Source organism: Ischnura elegans, chromosome 10, assembly GCF_921293095.1.
Source record: "Ischnura elegans chromosome 10, ioIscEleg1.1, whole genome shotgun sequence".
In the NCBI taxonomy this organism is placed as follows: domain Eukaryota; kingdom Metazoa; phylum Arthropoda; class Insecta; order Odonata; family Coenagrionidae; genus Ischnura; species Ischnura elegans.
Window position 1 is genome coordinate 50,586,267 of NC_060255.1, and position 20,024 is coordinate 50,606,290.

The 20,024-nt window shown below is 35.4% G+C and overlaps 1 protein-coding gene across 5 annotated transcripts in view; it reads left to right on the forward strand.

The window, feature by feature from the left end:
* LOC124167299 (DENN domain-containing protein 1A-like) overlaps positions 1 to 19,637 on the forward strand; it is a 40,752-nt gene extending 21,115 nt beyond the window's left edge. For 2 of the 5 annotated variants that reach the window (XM_046545244.1, XM_046545246.1), the window contains 3 exons: positions 3,406 to 3,589; positions 6,006 to 6,323; positions 16,111 to 19,637. In XM_046545244.1, coding sequence (XP_046401200.1) covers positions 3,406 to 3,589; positions 6,006 to 6,323; positions 16,111 to 16,608 — 1,000 coding nt within the window. In that variant the 3' untranslated portion in view covers positions 16,609 to 19,637. The remainder of the gene's footprint in view (positions 1 to 3,405; positions 3,590 to 6,005; positions 6,324 to 16,110) is intronic. The other 3 variants (XM_046545245.1, XM_046545247.1, XM_046545248.1) reach the window with 3 other exon arrangements.
* The last annotated feature ends 387 nt before the right edge of the window (positions 19,638 to 20,024 follow it).

The window sequence follows — 20,024 nt, forward strand, 5'->3', positions numbered from 1 at the left end:
AGATCCTTTGACCATGATCCAAGGCAGAGGGCTGATGGGGTCTCAGCATTCAGCAGAAGAGAGCGATTGATTGTCAGGTGGTTTGCGTGTGTGCATTATGTCTGGGAAACATTAATATTTGGGCCTAAATACCAAAATTAAAATTATAGACGAGTGCAAAAGTAGCTGGACTTAAAGACTGATATCGAGAGGCAGTTTGGCATCTCGTCATTTACGCTGTTCTCAGTATTAACCCTTTCGCGCCGGACCTCCGTTGAGGTAAATTCTTCCTCAATACGAGTCCCTTGAAAGTTTTCTTTACTCCTCTGTACGAAGCCTTTCCGCGTCGACTAAAGGCAGTGGGTCCCTCCCGAAACATTTTTGGACCCAACTCGGTGGGGCGCCGATCCTTTTCCTCGGCCTTTGTCCCAGACCCTAGAGGGATTAAAAGCCCCTTCCTTGCACGAGTCCGCGGTCAACTAGCTAAAATATTAACGCAGAATATATGCCAATACTTGTTGTTCGTATCGATTTTTTTAAATTCAAAATGAATTTCGTATTTTTTTCTGAGCGTGCAGAAATTTTAAATGAAGTTCTAACGTTTATATAGACGGATTTAGTATATTTACTAGTTGTTCTATAACTCTGTTGATATTAACGTTAGAATTTCGATCGAAATTTCCATGTGGTCAGCAAAAAAAGATGAATTCATTTCTAGCATTGGATTTCAAAAGTAAGCAACAAATATTTTTTTTGGAAAACACACCGCAAATAACAGTAGTTGGCCGCGTGGAGAGGATAGGAAAGGGTCGACCTGAGCGGCCGAAGAAGGGACTGGGCTCGCGCTAAGGCGGATCACAAGGGGCGACCGCGTCCGTGGGTCTATTGTGTCCGCCACGGACACTTTTTTAGACCTGTGCCGCACGTTGGTTATGGTAGGAAAATTCACGACGCACAGGTGTGGCATTCGTAGTTGAGGGAAAAAAATCCTCGCCGCACAGGTGCGGAATTCGGCGCGAAAGGGTTAAAGAGCAAAATTAAAATTTGTGCAGCAGTGGCCAAACTAGGAACACCTAGCAGCCAAAAATATTTGTGACAAGGGGAACATCCGCAAATGGAATCTGCACTATTCAAGTGGTTTTGTCTACAAAGGTCTTCAGGACTGCTCATAAACAGTGTGATGTTAAAGACGAAAGCTGACGACATTTCCAATGGGGAGAAATATCTTCGGCCACTGAATCACGCCGTATTTCATTGAACCTTTCACCCAATTTTCCAAACTGACTGACGTAGTGGTTAAACATTCTAAAACTCAACAAAACTGATATTGTCGGCATTGTGTATTTACAAAATTATCCAAAAACTTCCACTGCATACCGAACATATTGATTCAGACTTGTTACATTGTTTTTACAGGTTTCTTTGGCGATCAAAAAGTACAAGAAGGGGAATAAAATCACCAAAACTGGGGGAATAAATATTTTATAAATTTGAAATCCCCATTTCTTTCTTTAAATATGTTGATACTGTGGCATCCCACCCCCGACTCGCCCAGATACCACAATAGAACCGGGGGGAGACGTCGCACAAAAATAAAAAGAAATATACAAATCCGCGAAGATCCCTCCCGCATGGGACCTACGGGACAAAACTATGCCACTCACTTCTCGTAATTCACATAAATGAAAAATATTCCCCTTCTTTGAAGATGATTGCGGGTGGGGGGTTCCCGATTCAAACTGATGGGTGACGTTCGGGCGCTGATGCACTCGTCCAACATGCATTTACGGGAAGGAAAACGGACGGGGCGAAAGGAAGGGCGAAGGATATTTTCCTTGGGGTGACCCGTGGAGGAATCAGAACAAAACACTTACTCAAACATTTTCAGTTAAACAAAATATAATTCACACAAATAAGGTTGCATATGACAAAAACAAAAGGAACCCTCTTATACGCTAATGAAATATGAATTGGTGAAAGCCACTTATGAAACATCAATGATAAATAAATAAAAAAAAAACAACAACAATATAACTTGGTTTCTAGATGAAAATCAATATAGAAAATGATGACAACAGAGTAAAGTTCGGTGGTGAACACGTAAATATGATACAAATTCAATGATTTCTTGACTGGGGAGGTAAATGATAGTCCATCCCGACGAATGTAAATTTGGGTGCGAACGTTAATTGTACTTGGTGATTAATTTCACTTTCACTAATGTAACGGGTGCGTTCCGTGACTGTCTTAACTTGGCTTGGCAGGAGACACAAGGGGGCTTTGGGGGGGGGGGGGGGGGGGTGCAATCTTATTTATCGTTGTCCGAGTTTGGACCAGGTTGGATCCAACAAACTCTCGTTCCATTTACTGCACTCCTTTCTCCCTTGTTGGAGGAAGCTGCATCCGGAACGGAGGTAATGCGTCCTCTTCAGCTGGTCCTTTGCTCCTTCGGAAAGGGGGGGATTCTTCTTCCGGATCAATCTTTCTGAAATAATGTTTGGGCCCCTTGTCTCCTCCTGCCGTGCGTCGCACTGATTTCGGGCATAGGCTCCGCCCGACAGTCACTTAAGAATTCTCTCGCTTCTCTTACGCGCACCACCTTTTATTATCCCTCAACTTGGGGTGGGGGTAACGCACAATGAACAAAAAAAAGGGGGAGTAACACGCCATTCACTCAGGAAAAACCCGAGCTCCCCTCCTCCCACACACACACACTCACACACAACCATACAAAAATCGGCGAAAACACATTCATCCCCTCTTACTCATCCACGCCTTCCTCCACGGGCCATGGTCTGGGGGCAGGGTTTTGGGAAAGGTCGTGGAAAGAGCGGGTAAACTGGTAGGGAAGAAAATGCGCCGAGTAGAAATGCAATGTAATGGGGCTTGAACCATTACAATACTGAACGAGATTGTGCCTGATAGTGACTCTAAAGCTGTTTAACTTTGTTAAATAAAGCATAACCAAAAGAAATACTGTAAATCCGAACGATTATAAGACTTTGTTGGATTTATGCAACACTTTCGGGTACAACGAGCGCTCGGTTTTGACAGTAATTTCTGAGGGATTATGGGCACTCGTTAAACTAGGGTTCTACTGTATGTATTCTGTTTACTGCTTCCTTTTCCCAATTACAAGGTTACATTCTTTGCATCAGCCAAAAAAAACATCCTTTCCTGTTTTATTTAGGTCTCTGATGTGTGCCGATTTTTCTCTCATTTATTATTTTTATTTTATTTTTTATTTTATTTATTGACGAAATAAAATTACATGTGTATTTGTACTTTAACGCAATAATGTAGGGTACATTTAATTCTTGGTGGTCTAAGTCACTAAGATTCTTAATCTGCTTGAATCCTGAGAAATATTTTAATTATAATTTGTCTGGAATAGGAAAACTTAATTTTACTTTCTTTTTTTCTCAGGCCTATGAACTATAGTCCATCTTCAGACCCAGGCTCTCCCAAAGCTGGTTCCAATGTGGACTATCCACCCCTGCAAATGTCACCCTTGGACATGGACTTAATGGGTGATTTGCAGGATGTAATTTTCAGGAAATGCTCAATTTTTGGTGAGGATATCGCCCCTTCTCCGCCTGTAAACCGCATGGTAAGTTGTCTAATTTTTTATATTTTTTCAGTTCTTTGAATTCTATTTGGAGATAGTTAAATGAACATGTGTCATCTAAGCCAACATCTAAGGTCAGTGGCCGCATTCTACGTCGGTTTTAAGATTTATTTTGCTATAGACTATCATTTTACTTTATTTGAAACTGGATGTTTATATATAAATTCCTCATTTGCTATACATTATTTTAAACTTCAGTTTAAAATTTTGTTGAGATGATATGTAATTGGAATAGTTCTGGTATTATTGCATTCTTTTTTCATTAGTTTGACGTAGACAGTTTCACGTAAGCAGAAAACTTTTTTTTTTACTTCACATTTGTAATTGAATGTTTGTGGCATGAATCCATCATTATTGTCATGTGAAAGTAATTAATTACTATTTTCCTATAAATATATTATAATAATATATTCCTATAAATTGAAATAATGGCATTTAGTTTAGTTATGTTCATTGTTGATGTATTTTTATTTATCGGAATGAAATCAGAAAGACAGGATGTAGTTGTTAGTTGGTGGGAATACTCATCAAATGTATGTTGCCATGATAGGTAATGGATTCTTAATGCCTTGCTTATTCCTTTTTCACAGGTATATGTTATATGTGTTGCTTTAAACATGCTTCACTATTCGTATTCATGTGCACAGAGCAATCTGAATGATATGTCATTAATGCTTGTAATATTTGAAAAAATTGTGTTACTTTAACTTTGTGTTCATTTTGTAGTGTGTTTTGTGGGATTATTTTGTATTTTCGTGTTCTTGCATGCTTGTGGGCAGGCTTGGATTAATAGTGAAATGGTTCTATGTGAATGCAGATTGCATACGTCTTAATTTTCTTAACTTGGCTTTGTCTAGGTGTGTGTAATCCATGATGAAAATTATGAAGTAAGGGTTTCTTATCCCTGCAACTATCTTTGGATTCATTTTCTGTGCAAACTTTCAATCTATTTTTCCCTTTGCTTTGCCTTAAAATCTCAATTTGACAGAATAAGAGAGAGCAAGGGTTAGATTCTGGAAATCATTTGTATTAGAGAATAAAATGATATCTTTGTATAAAAATATTTGAAAGGATCAAAGATATAACATATTCATTAACACTTTCAGTGTGTACTCAGTAATCATGGTCTTTAGGTGAAATAATGTCATCAACTCATAAATCACAATACATATTGTTAAATGTAATCACAGGTTTGGCAGAAAGCTCTTCAAATATGGTAATGTTATGTTAGGTTTATAAGATGAGTTGGTGGTTCACGAACGTTCCAGTCTTAACAGTCATATTGCCTTCTTTGTTTCTAATGGCATGTGTATGTTGGTGTTAAGGTGAGGTTAATAATGAGACACTTTGTTTCTTCCACAAGTTTATAAAAATTTATATTTTATGACCGGTTTTGGCTATTACACCATTATCAAATACCTATTTGATATTGGTATTTGATAATGGTGTTATAGCCAAAACCGGTCATAAAATATAAATTTTTATAAACTTGTGGAAGAAGCAAAGTTTCTTTCATTATTAATATGGAGTCCTTCCACCAGGTATGTGCTTCAAGTTTTGATTTAATTAAGGTGAGGTTCAGAAATTAGTGTAGGATTTCCTTGAGTCTATTGCATACTTGTGTGTTAATTTCAGCATAGGTTGAATGGAAGCTAACTATTCAAGAGCATGCTGTAAGTTATAAAGGATAAGGTTAAAATTTACCCTGAAAAAAAGCATCTGAATAAATGAAATTGGCCTTCCTCTTATAACAAAATAACTATTACATAAATAGGACCTTGGCTCAGGTCTTCTTATTACATAAATTAGACGTATTTCATACGAAGGCCAAGATATTATTTTCCAACGCTAAGAGCCTAATGCCATGCAGAACATAGACATAATCTTGTTTGGTATATCTCCAACGGTCTATTTGATTGAGACAATAGAGTGGCAGTATGCCAATGAGTAGACTCTTGAGTAGGTAGCAGGGTGGATTAATTAGCCTTCGTCACTTAAAAATATGGTAGTACAATGCATTCATGTCCTCATCACAATTCCTTGTATACATTTTAAAAATACATCACATTGTGTAGATTTAATTTGCCGCATTAACCTTGCTTCCAACATATGCATTGTGTTGAAATGTCTTCAATACTGGATTAAGTTCTTTCTTATGTTTATCTTTTGCTTATTTTTGTTCATAAAATGTTTGCAAATTAATGCTATGAAAACACTTTAGCTTCATTTTGCTTCTGCCATTAAATTGTAAACTTAATTGCCATGTTTTCATGTAATCAGCCAAGATTTTCAAGAACCACTGTTCATCCAAGCCTGTGGAATGTATGTATCATTCGCCATTAGCTTCCTTACTTGCACCTTGCTTTTAGGAGTCCTCAGTGGCTATTTTGTCTTGCAGCTTAAGCCTGTACGCAGCCTTGAGGGCAGGATATGTGACAGCTGGTGGTCAAATGCTACCATGACCACTCCTAGTCTATCACCCCCTTCACCATCCCCCATATTGCTCTCCCCAACTCCCATCCCTGCCCAGTATATACCAGTTTATTCTTCCCCGTCGAAAAACCCGTTCATGTCTAGCCCGTGGAATGGTGGAGGTGATAGTGGTACGTTGTCACTAGGTTCAGCTCACCCAATGGGCTTTGGGAGAATACCACCGCCAATTGTATCAAGGAGGTATATCCCATCAGGTGCTAGAATTGGGAAGGAGAACTTGAAGGTAAAATTTTGACTTTTTTTATTTGGAAGGGCCAATAAGTCTAGGTCCTAAATGTTAAAATAAGTGTAGCTTACACTATGTAGTAATCTAAATATCTTCTATAATTTTAGAGTTTATCAGGTGAAACTTTGTCTTGGTTAACACTTTCTGCACTAGGAGTCTCGGTCATGCCGACTAGGGTTTTTGGGGATACATATTTGAACCAATAATAATTTTTCAAATATTGATGTGGTTTTACGAACTTAAAATAATATGAGATGGATTCTGTGGGTAAAAATAGTTGCATTGATTGTAATAATTTTGTCTATCCAGAAAACAGGTAGGATTAATAAAAATGGCCACGTAATAGGCTTCTAATACTAGCGCAAGTGGGCAGCCAATTTCTCCCTGTACGTGGAGAAATTAGCTGGCCTGAATGTTACTTTTGCGTTGAGCAGAAAGTATTAATTAAATTGAATGATCTTTGTAAATTTGTCGTACTTTTTATTGTTGCACCCCATTTGGGTTTTAAAATCTCTTGTCATTATTAAGAGAAATACCATTAATAATGGGTATTTCCATTGATAATTACAGGAGATTTTAAAAATTATTCAGGGTGCACCAATAAAAAGTGTATGGAATTTACAAATTTTATCCTGCATACGTAATCATGAAATTATCTGAGGGGTCTATTATGTTTCTTGTTTAGAGGGCTATTTACTTTGTTTGCATTAATGCTATACACAGTTGAATATTTTCTATGTGCTGAAGAGATATACATATTCATGTAGTTGTCAATGTTATAGATAGGTGGGTAAGATTTCATATTTTTTTATTTGAATTATTTTGAAGCCATTACATTGTTGGTAATTGGAACTTTTGTCTTGCATGCTTAAATGTGTAATTTTTGGTAGCATTTCTAATGCTTGTGATAATGCTGGTAAGTAATGAAACATGATTTGTTGTACAAAATCTTTGAGTTGTTCCCTGTGATATCAATTAAGAAAACAACCCTGTTTCTGTTTTTGGTTAATTTGTCAGTTTAAGATTCCATTATGCACTCCTAATATTTGGAAACCAATAATTCACGGAGTAAGTACCTATCAATATATTACTTATGATCAAAGCCAATGATGAGGCATTCGCAATACTTTTTATGAAAGAAGGTGATGATATCTGACAGTCTTTATTATTTCAACTTGACAAGTGCTGTGAAAAAAGAAGGGTTGCTAGTGTGTGAGCTATAAAAGTATCAGTAATTTTATTTATCTATAAATTTAGGAGCATGCCGTGCTTTCCAAAGTTATGAGAGGTTGTGCGCAGTGAATTACTACAGTTCCTATGGACATGTTACTCGGAGGGATGGATAGTTATGTACTTGGTGATTTAAGTTACAGATTCTGTACTTAAGGCATTTCGCCTATGATTTATATAAATAGATGTTCAAATAATATTATGGAATTAAGTCATTTCCTAGGGCGGCAACCTTGTTGTGATGACTAACATTTTGCATTGTAATAAATCGGGGAACAAAAATGCTATAGCAATAAAAGTGGTTGAGGGTCATTGTCATTATGTATGTATGAGAGTGCCAATTATCTCTGGCAATGAAAGAGTAAATCTATTCATAATCCCTTCATAGTCATTGTTGTATCGGTTGTATCTTGGTTTCTGTGAAGTGTGTTTTCCGTATCATTAGTGCCTTTACTACTTTCTAATTCATTTCTAAGAAGGTAAGGGACTGCCCTGCTAAAAATAAGGCAAATGATCAAATAGGGGGTTATTGCTATGTTGGTGGAAGATAGATGTAGTTGCCCCAGTGTAGGTTTGAGGATGATTAAGTAAAGCTCATAGTTTGAATCAGAAGAGGTAATAGGAAGAACTTTGTCTTGCAGCTTGAAGGAAACAAAGCGTATTATGGAATTACCTTACAAAGAAATTAACCAAATTTGCCCTTATAAATGCTTTTCTGGTTTTAACCTCAATTTTGTTTGTTGAATGTAGTGTCGTATTCTTCAAACCCTATTTTGACATCAGTCCTTGTACTCTAAGGTGAAGGTATTTGATTTGAATATCTGTTTTGAATTCAATTTTGTCATTATTTTTTATTTATATGGTGGTATGGGTTAGTATGTATTCAATTACAATTTATTAATTTGTACTGTCGGTAAAATAACCATCTGGGTAAATTTATAACTTGATTTACTGTTCCTTGTTCTTTGTAATGGGAAGGTAATTGTTATTTTTTTGTATTTGATCACTCTTGATGTGTGTTCTACCCTTATATGATGTGTAAATGCCTTTGACTTAAATACCCTTATTGTCTCTTGAAGTTTAATGGAAGATGGTGTAAAACGTGTGCTCTATAATGTGCTTAAATTTTAATTGGGTAAGGTTCTTGTTCAAATTTCCTTTTCGTGTGTGTAACTCTAATTGTACTGGGTGAGGTTTTTAATTGCGAGGTAAACTTGGTCATGCTTGCTAATGATTTTCTGTATTGTCCATTTCTCTGAGCTAAAAATCTTAAGATGAGAATTTAATATTCAATTTAAATGCTCCAAAAGGCTCTAAAAATGTATGGCAGAAATAGGTAGAATTACACTATTGCATGCAAAAACTGAAGCATTGCAGTTCCTGTATAGTGATGTTATGCAATTATTATACCATTTACCATTACTATTTATGCTAGCTTACCATAATATATACTACTTACCTATATATACTACTTACCAATATACCATTTACGTTAGGTTTACATGGAGCATTTTACAAATCCCTTCCCAAATTGGACTTCCCCCTTCTGTGCAAAATTAGGCCTACAGCCTTCCATTCCAACTATAAGTCCTGTTTACTTCCTTCCACTCCCTTGCTTACCTGAAATGCTTCCCTTCAACAATGATTTTAACATTCTCTCCTTGCTTGGTACGTGCTCCATCCAAAGCTTTTGTCTCCTATATTACTGTTGTACAAGGTTCCTTTCCTTACCCAACATATACAGCATATCGATGGCAAAGTTCTTGCAACACGTATCTTAAAATTTGGCCGGTTTGACACAGGTATCTTCAACAAAGTGTAATCACATAAAGAAATAGAATCAAGCAAAAAACAACTCTTTGTTGGCAAGTGTATGCTTCTTTTTCAGTTTTATGAATTTTTTGTTTTTAATTTTAGCGCACAATTAGAAAAAATTAATAGTTTTTTGCCCTCCTGAAAAGTTGGTACCGTATTTTCCGGCGTATAAGACGACTGGGCGTATAAGACGACCCCCAACTTTTTTGTTAAAATATATAATTCGTGCTGTACTCTCCGTATAAGACTACCCCTTTTCCAACGCACACTACCGGTAAATAAAAAACATCAGATTTGATTTCAATATAGAAATTTTTAATTAATATGCTTATGACATCATGGCATGACATGATAGCATGAAAACGGTCACTAATAAACATAAGTCAGTTCCTCATAAAACATATAAAACTAAAACAGTGCAAGTGGATTAAACTTTTCCTAAAGCAGTCTGATACAAGGAAGTTAACAAACGATAGAGAGAGCTCGCAATTCACTGCGAGTCAGCAACGCAGTTTCCATTTAAAAACCTTTAAAATCCTCCTGTTCGTCATTTGATATCATCAGTACATCAATAACGTCTTGTTCTACATTTGTAAGGCAATCATCATATGGATCAAATTCCGTATCAGATGGTGTGGTCTCAGCTTCGACTTCATCTTCATTTTGCCACAAGTAGTCATCCTCCATACCATCTAACGAATTTGATATGCCACACTTTTTGAAAGACTTGATTACTGTTTTTGCATCAATGTCATTCCAGGCTTTTATAACAAATTTGCACAAAACATCCAACTGTGGAGCACGCATGTTTCCTCCTTTTGTGAATGACTTCTCACCGCTAACCATCCACTCATTCCACTGTTCTCGAATGCGATCTTTAAACGGCTTGTTTAGGCACACATCCAGTGGCTGTACCAATGATGTCAATCCTGCAGGAATAACTGCTGAATCTGTATTTAGTCTCGCAAGCCTTTCCTTGGTGCTGGGAGTTAAATGAGCCCTGAACATATCCCACACCAGTAGGCTACGTTTTTTAATAAGTCCACCTGGTCGCCTGCTCCATACGTTATCAAGCCATAGCTTTACCCCTTCTTCATCCATCCAGCCTTTTTCATTAACATGTACAAAACAACCAACAGGGAACTTGAGTTTCGGCATTGTTTTTCTTTTAAAAATAACCATTGGTCTCAGTTTGGCGCCATCAGCTGTGCAAGCTAGTACCACTGTAAAACTGGACTTCTCATGTCCTGTTGTTTTAATTAAAATAGTTTTTTCACCTTTTAGATGGACAGTCTTATTTCCAACCATATCAAAATTCATTGAGGTTTCATCCATATTTCCGATACTATTTAACGCATAGCCATGTTTATTGCGCTGTTTTATTACGTATCGATGGAAGTTATTTAATTTGGCATCAAGATCTGCAGGTAATTTCTGTGCAATTTTTGTCTTTTGCCTCAGTACCAAATTGTGCCTTTCTAAGAATCTAGTACACCAGGATACAGTGGCCTTAAATCTGTTGCTGTGATCTGGATTAGATTTTGCCCACTGAAGTGCAAACAAGCGTATTTTATTGCGTGTTACAACATAACCATTTTGGCGATGCTCATTCACCATGTCTGCTACATGTTTTTCGAGTTCTGGCCAATGTGGGGTGCCTCTTCTTAATGCACACTTACCCCTTGGCATATTCTTCAGTGCTTTTTCGTTTGCTTTCCAGTCACGAACCATCTTTTCTGTTACTCCATAATGTCTTGCAGCAGCGCAGTTATTATGTTCCATGGCAAAGTTTACAACTTTTAGTTTGAAACTGGCTTCATATTTCTTTCTTCTTGTTAGTGGAGCCATGTTGGGGCCTTGACTGTTTGGCATTTATACGGTATATTACAACCAGTGCGATCTCTTATGGGGCTTCCGGGTAGCTTGCACCAACGCCATCTGAGAGAAATATTGAAAGGTGTAGGGGAGGTGAGAGTGGAAGGGGGAAGTAGGGGAGGGTTTCCGTAGAGCTCACGTGGCCCCACGGCCGTTATTACCACGTGACCACGTTTTGAATTCGTTGTCTTGGCAAGTCAGGAGCTCTCGTGATCCGTGTGATGTCTTTAATTTTATAAAGTGAAAATGAAGCACCATCGTAGTGTTTCGGGGTGTGGTGCCCATATTTCGAATGGGAGGTAGTGTACTGCCTTTTGCTTCGTATGTCAGTGTTAAAGCCAGTTGTCTGATTTATATTCCGTGCTCACGCGCCTGTTAATGCATTGCATTCACAACTGTCCTCTGCTGATTGTGTTGAAGTGCCTCCGACCGTTGGTTTAATTGTCTTGCTTGGTTCTCCCTTGGCCTCCTTTTAACATGGAAGTTCACAAAGCCTGGTATATTAGATCTCAGCACTGGGTTAGGGTTCTGCAAATGTGTGAAGTGTTTGTTCAGTGCGGCCACCCCTCCTCCTTGCTGCCACATTCCCGGCGTATAAGACGACCCCGACTTTTTAAAAAAGATTTTAGGTGCTAGAAAGTCGTCTTATACGCCGGAAAATACGGTATTTTTGAGGTACATGTTGTTAGAACTTAGCCATCGATATGGTTGTTCCATCCAGTTCACCTTGTCCATTCTCTTCCACAACTCTAAAGCATCCAGTCTTTTCTCATCCTTCTTCCTCAATGTCCACATTTCTGCACTGTAAAGTGCTTCATTCCAGTTTAGACTCCTCAAACACCTTTTCTGTGAACTCTTACCTATTCTTCTCTCATCAGCTTTTTCCTATTCATAAATGCCTCCTTTTTCAATGCAATTATCTTCCTGATGTCCCTGTTACTTTATCTTTTTTCCTCTAATACAGTATCTTGGTTGTTGCTTTTTATTGCAAATTAATTCATTGAAAATGAAAGGTATTTCGTGCCTAAGTTTTATTAATGTCATCAATTAGTCACAGTCATGCTAGTAATTTGGTGTCTGACTTTGTGTGATGAAGGTGCATTTTTTTGCAGCCATAAAATATTTATTAGCTCCACTTGAAATACATATTATTAAAAAATCTCTATCCATTTGACTGTCCATATAAGTGCTCTTCCTCATGCAGAATTATGCATTATGTGATAAAATTAGGACCCAATGATTATTTTCTTTTTTATATATAAAGAAGAGAGAGAGTGCTATCAGCTATGTTGATATGCCTAGACTGTTGATTAAAATTGCAACTAATTATTGTTTAGCCTTGTACATGTATACTTGTGCATTTTCATTAAATTTACAACGTTGGTGAGCTGTGTCCATGGTCCCTAGCTTAGTCAGAGAAAATAGAAAGTATTGCAGTCCTGGCAAGGCAAAGTTAGCTGCCATTCTTTCATTCCTGTATATATTGATATTGGGTATGCACTTATTATAGATTTAATTACATTTGTTAGACTCTGATGTCAATATATTGTGAATATTCTGAAAAATCAGTGTTCGCAGTGTAGCTTCCATATTTAAGGACAAAAAATTATGCCTTTATTCATACAAAGACAGATTAAAAAATGTTATTGTGAAGGTTAATTGCTGATGAAATTAAGTAAATGTATAAAAAATTTCCTGTGTATTTCATAGTACCTAATGGTTGGATTAATTACCTCATAGCATCACTTTAAATACAAGTGATTCGAATTGTAGTTAACAGTTATTTCAAGACATGTAACAATCATCATTCATTGGGCAAAAGAAATTGGGTATGTTGGTGTTATTAAATTGTATTTGGAAATATTTCTAGTCTAGGTGGTTTTTGTTTTAATTTGGACTTTGGCTGTGCTTATTTTTCATTTAAACCACCTTAAATCACTATGAATCCTCAAATCCATTGGATGTAGGGGGGGTCACTTTCTTACAATCACATTTTTAGGTTTCATGACTTCATAATCTATTTGAATGTTACCTACCCATTAGAGTATCAGCATGTAAAATGAAGGGAAGAAGTGAAAAGAAAAGCCAATTGAATTTACGTTGATCATTCTTTAGTGTGAAGTGCAGCATCATGAATTTAGTCACAAAAAAAATGAATTGCCTTCGAACTTATCCGGCTCTTGATAATATTGATTTAATCAAAAAGTAATGAAAATCATTGTGCTAAGGAATTAAATATATGTAGAAATTATTTATATTTCTCCTTTCAGAATATTTATAGACTTCAAACTAATGCCTTATGCTATGCTTCTCAAGGAAAGAGAAAATTTTGGCAGCCATATTATCTTAATAGTTTTACAAATGTGAACTGAAAGTGTTGCCAATGTCCCCTTTCAACTGCATCGCTGCCTATCAAGGGTTGTTTATCTTTTGCTAACTGTATGTCTTTTGTTTGTATTAATGAAAAATTATATCACAAATGTTTAAGAACTTGTAATGACTGCCCCTAGGATTTTAAATTTATTTTGGGTTTATTTTACGATGCCTTAATTTGTCCCTTGGCTGCTGTCTGCAAATCAGCTCAGTGCATCAACAACCAAAACTGGTGTCTCTTAAAGTTGCTTACTATGCAATTTTGCCAATTAGAATTTGGTCGAATAGTTTTTCTTCTAACAAAAGTACTAATTTGAAGTACATATAACTTCCCAAAAAAATTTTATCAGTTTTTAATGGTGTCAAGCCTAACTCTTGAGATTTCAACTCATTTTGTCATTAGTCTGAAGTGTAACAATAGCTTATTTGCATATACCAGCTTTTTCAAGTGGATGTATCAGGACTTACTATGTCTCTTTTATAAGCACATCTACATTTTCTAATGGAATTTCATTCTCTATTGCATGCGGTACGTGTTCGTATCTGTTGATACAAATTTAAAAATAATCCATCTCCCTTTTTCAATGTAATTACTATGCCTGCATCCCATGGGCGTACCCAGAAAGGGGCAGAGGGGGGCAGCTGCCCCCCTCAGAAACAAACATCGCAAAAGTCTTTAATCAAAATCAGTGCTGAATTGAAACGAAAGTATTCAACAAATTTTCTTTAAACCCACGAAAAATGATATATATTAGTGTAAGATATGTAACTAAAATAAAACAATTTTTTTCAAGGAAATAATCTCATAAATCCCATGACTTGCCCCCCACTACAACATGGTTTGCCCCCCCCCCCTTAATTATGGTCCTGGGTATACCCTTGCTGCATCCAATGTATTCTTTTGGAATAACATAGTGGAATGGTATCCGATTAACTCTTTTTAGTTAATGGAAATTTTAGTAAGCCTTTATGAACCTATCATAAGCTCAGTGGAACTGCGGGAACTAAAGCTAGGCACTTGTTTGATTTTGTTTTTTTAGAAATATGTCCTTCTTGTCTTTCATATGCTTCATTCTGATTGGTCTTATTTATTGGTTACCATCTCACTCAATTTTTGGTGATAACTGCAGCATGATCAAGTTTGTCCTCGGATTAAAATCTGTGATTGATGTTTGAAATGCATGAGAAAGTATGCCGAAAAAATAAATAAACAGAAATTTTGTTGTCGTCATTTCGAGGATAACTGAAAAATTACTTGAAACAGATTGTCGTTTGAATGACAGTCCTGAAAGAATCTCTTCAAACAAAAAAGTTTTAGATTTCATTAATACGTATTCTCACGCAAAATCATATCAAATGCATTTATTGCACGCATTTATCATGGCTTAAGAATATGCCTAAAATATTCTAAATATCCTCTATTAGTAGCAGTCATCAAATTGTAATGAATCGTTTTATTTGTGTATTTTAAAGAAGATTGGTCTCATAAAAATATTATAGATAATTTATGGGTTTCAAAATTATTTTGAAGAGGTGAAGTGTAGTTTTTTTTAAAAGTAAGTGCACCTACCATTTATCCAAGGAAAGACTTCTAGGTCTCCATTAAATCTGAATTTACTTAAAAAGAAGATGAGTAATTCATGGGATACTGAGAAACTGGTTAGAGAAAATCTTTAAAGCCTATGAAAGTCATAGAGAAATAGGATTAGGAGAGAATAGAGAATTGCCTTACATGTGAAAATGGCAGTAAATGCAGTTAAGATATTTATAAAAGACAACCGCAAATGCATTGAGAAAATTATCAAAACTTTAGCTTACGTAAAGAAAACCTGAACTATGTATGTTTGTAGTTCTTTCTTAAACTTTTTTAATTATTGACTTTTTTCAGGAACTTGACCTAAAAGACAAAGCTTGTAGTTGACTGTGTATTTTGAGATGTCTATTGAAGTCAAAGAGTCCAAACCACTCCTTAGATAGAGGTTATCTGTGGAGTAGTTCTGAAATATGCAAGAGCATTAATGATAGTCTATAAAATGAACCTCCTATTTTGTATGTACTGCTTATGTAAAATCTACCATCAAATGGCGGTGGAAGGGAAAGTAATCCATATTTTAGTTTTTTTCATATATGCTTACTCATATTCAGCATTATTCCATAGCTAACCTTCTTCTACCGATTACTGAATATTGTTTAAGTTAACAGTATTTTTTAATCTTATTTAGTTTCTGCTCCTACAGGATCTCATAAAATTGGTGCTTTGAAAATTGTCATTTTCATTGAATTGAGTGTAAATTAAAAAAAAAATATGTGTAAGCAACCAAAATAATAGCATTTTATACAACAATGAATATGATAATTTGTATAAATCTCTATTTTACCCTGACTTCCTTTGCATGCATGGGCATAAGATGTTGCTTAGCTTTAGATGTTAGTTGATATTTTGTAATGATCTCTTTTGAACATTCTTTCTTCTCTCAATCTCTTTGCTTAGCAGGAAGAGAGCAAAGACTTGATTCGATTAAATTCCACTCCAAGCGAAGATGACTTTGATCCCCTTAAAGCCAAAAGCTCAACTGCAAGTGCTCCTACGCAACAGCCGAGTGCTGGGCCGTCCTTCTTCGGCAACGGTTACCCAAGCTCTCCGAATGGTGCTAATGCACCCGGTTCGCCAAATAAGACTGTGAATAATCCCATATACCCATACTTTGAGCCTCGATCCCAGAACAGCAGCTTGGCCCCGCAGAATAGTTTCCTTTATTCTGCGTCTTATCGGCACTCTCAGGATCTAGACGGTCGAGACTCTGATCTCCTAAGGGAGTATGGCATAGATTTCAACTCGATGAGTATGGCGAATGGATTTCAGGGCACACAAGAAGTAAGTTCGGCTGATCAGGGTGGGAAAATTACCGACCCCTTTGAAGATTTGGTGAGGTTTGATGAGCCTTCCTCCAAGAAAGATCCCAAGAAGGAGTGGACTACATTTGAATGAGTTTTTCATTACTTGGAAAGGTTATCTTGTATTATCCTCATTGTACAAAATGCAAAACACATAACAGAAGTTCCATAAGGTTAAACTGTATAATAAATAGTGTATGAGATTGTGATCAAATTGTGATATTGCTGCTTTCTTCTCTTCTATTCCGCTTGTGTACTTTATTCTAGCTATATAATTATTCTTTTTATAAGCCTATAAACTTTAAATGTTTGCAGCATGAGCATTCTTAGCATAATTTTACATTGCTATTGTAAATACAATCTTCTCAATATTGTAAATGCAATCAAGGACTTCACTTTTGAATGTCCATGAATGTTAATATTTAATTAATTTTGTTCCTTTTGGAACAGATATCACAATCTTTTATCGTTGTTATTTATTTAAAAATTCTATGATGAAATTAGTCTACCATAGATGTTTTATTTGCGTAGTTTTTTTTACAAAATTTAGTGAATGCACTATCAGCATAAGGGCCAACTGAGTTTTGTACAAAAAAGAATTGTTCTCATTTGAAAGAGTGGAAGCCTACGTCAATTGTTTGGTAAAAAAAAGTTTCAATGTTAAACTTGAATCTTAGCTATAAACTGCCTGCAGTAATGTTTCATTTTGGCATAAATTCTGCAATCATGATGAAACTCTATTGACAAAGAAATGAAGGTATAATCACCAATTCCCCTGCCTGATGATATATTTTCTGTAAACATTAAATGGCATTTTGAGGAATACAGTTTTCAGAAATTGGAATTAATTTTATAATACAAATATTTGTAGGCCTAATGTCAGCCATCAATGTACTGCTTTTGCACTAAATCCTAAGGAAAATACAGCAATGAAGGTTATATTTTTTATTGTTTTTTGCATTACCAAATGTAAATAGCTAGAGGTTTCCATGGGGGAAGGAGATTTGCAAATTGTTATACTAAAATGTCTCAGGTATACCTTCTTCTATTATCATATTGTAAATGGTTAATGGCTCTATGGATGTATATCAGGATGGTAAAATTGGTATAGTTAGTCTCATTACATAATTTGCACCAGTGATGTTAAAGCACAAAATAGTTGTAATCTGCAAGGTATGTTTGTACACATGTTGAGTTAAAGCTGGTGTTGTAAGATTTGTAGAATATAAAGTTGGATTCGCTTTTAGAAATGTGGTCAGTTTGTAAAGTACTTGACCTCTATTATTTATCTTGAGATGGGCAATGGATAAGCGCAAGTGTAGTGATGGGTATTGCAATGTATGATTGCTAATAGATTTTTACGCAATTTTGAATCGTTCATTTAGAAGCTCGTTTTTTTAGTTTGTTAAATTATCATTGAAAAATTTATTTCTGTTACATGTTCCTTTACATTTTACCTCAAATTTGTTACAGTGAAATTGCAACATGCTGTGATGTAGCTGTAGATATAACAAAAATGGAATTATTTGGAGTTCATAGGATCTTCCTTAATTCATCCAATAGCAGACTGAAAAGCTTGCATGTGTGTCATCTTCAAGAGTTATAATTTTCCATTTTTTAGCAGCTTATGAAAAGGTGGTATCTTTCGGTTTGTTATCACTTAGCTGCATAAGAGTTAAGAATGTTTCGAATCCCTTTGAACAAATTTAATTTGTTCCTTGGTGTATTTTATGTTTTCTTTTGGTACAAGTTGTTTGCATGATGTAGACTTTTAATTAAAATTGTTGTGAATTTTAGGAACCAAATTTTTAGGAAATTGTTCTAATCAGCAATTTATTTAAAGGGAGAAAAACCAAGAATTGATGAATGGTAACTGGGTCATAAACTCTCTTCTCAAATCTGAAGTGTTGGGGCAGTTTTTTCACCTCTAATCCAAGACATTCTATTCCAATTAGGGTTAAGTTACCTAATACACATTAATTCATGATAAATAAGGTCTCATCACTATCATTATTAATGCTTATGTCCTTGGTTATTCATTTATATATAATGGGGATATTTATTGTTTCTGTAACTATGATCTGTAGGGTGCTTCCTCATCAAAACAGAACCACTTACGATTGGATCATTTTTTTTTTTCAGTTTTGTAGCAGTTCCTTTTTGTAATATTTAAAATTTATATCATCATTCCTAAGAATATGTTTCTATAGTTAATATGCACTACGGTGCCACACGTTTCTCTCGAGTTCTTTGTTACAATCATATTCCTATGCATAGTTGTTTCAAGAACAGGGCATAATGTGCATTGATGGCAATAATTATTTTGCAAATTCATATCATGCCTCTGATCTTTTGAATTATGACTGAAATAATGTCTCAAATCAAATGCTTTGTCCAGCCTCAATCAAGTTGTTATAAGAATTTTTGTATAATGAATTTTATGAATAGATTCATTAAAATTAATGAATATAGGCACAAGGTTGAAGATGTAGAGATTGTAAATTAGTGTGAATGTGTAACTTAAACAGGCAATCTTGAGTATTTTATTTTGTGCAATTCAAAAAGTTTTGCACTTGTAAACGGACTTGTCTTCCAGTAATATTTAAAAAATTGTAAATTATTTAAAAATATCTTCCAACATAAATTCTTACTACACAAGTTTGTCTTTTGGCATGATGTGCCACTAAATGTGTTTTGTATAGAAATATTTGGTTACTTGGTTATTATTATGTCCCATCAGCAATTAAATTTTATTTCCTGTTCGGAACACTTCTTTTTTTGTGGTATTGCCCACAGAAAAAAATTAGTTTCATATTTTGTCCATGATTCAATGTATGGATTGAAAGTTGAATCCCTCATTGTGCTTTATCTTCCAATGGCCTGTCTGTTGTGGCTATAATTCAAATGCAATGGTTTATAATTATGATGAGTAAAATTAAATGAAGTTTCTTAAGTCTCTGTTAAAATGGGAAACCATTAAAAATACTGAAAAGTGCAATGAAGACAAATTTTGGATTTCATTTTAATCCTTTATTGTTTGTTAGAGAAATTTTTGAAATTAAATGCTCAAATGTATGACAAATTCAGAATACTCTATTGTATAATAAAAATATTGCAATCGTATGAATATGCATTCATTATTATTTGCAAGTGTAACAGGTAACCTTGAAAAATCAGAGAAATGTGTATTCTGTATTTGAGAACTCAAACATTTTAATTCTTTCTTGACATGAGCCCACTTAGGAGTCACATTGTTCTAAAAATAGTCAACCTATATTTACCCTATTCGTGATATACTTGCATATGTGTTTTTGCTCCGGATATCTCTGAAAAACTTAAGCTTTCATTTTGGTTAGCTTTCATTAAGGGTTCAGGTCATACTCAGCAGCTCTTGTTTAGTCATGGAAAAATCTATTTCGATTAAAATTAAAAATCAAGTTTTAATAGTCGAAGATTGAGGAAATCAAGATCGAACCATGATGTTCGAGTTTCGATCCAGAAGAATTTTGC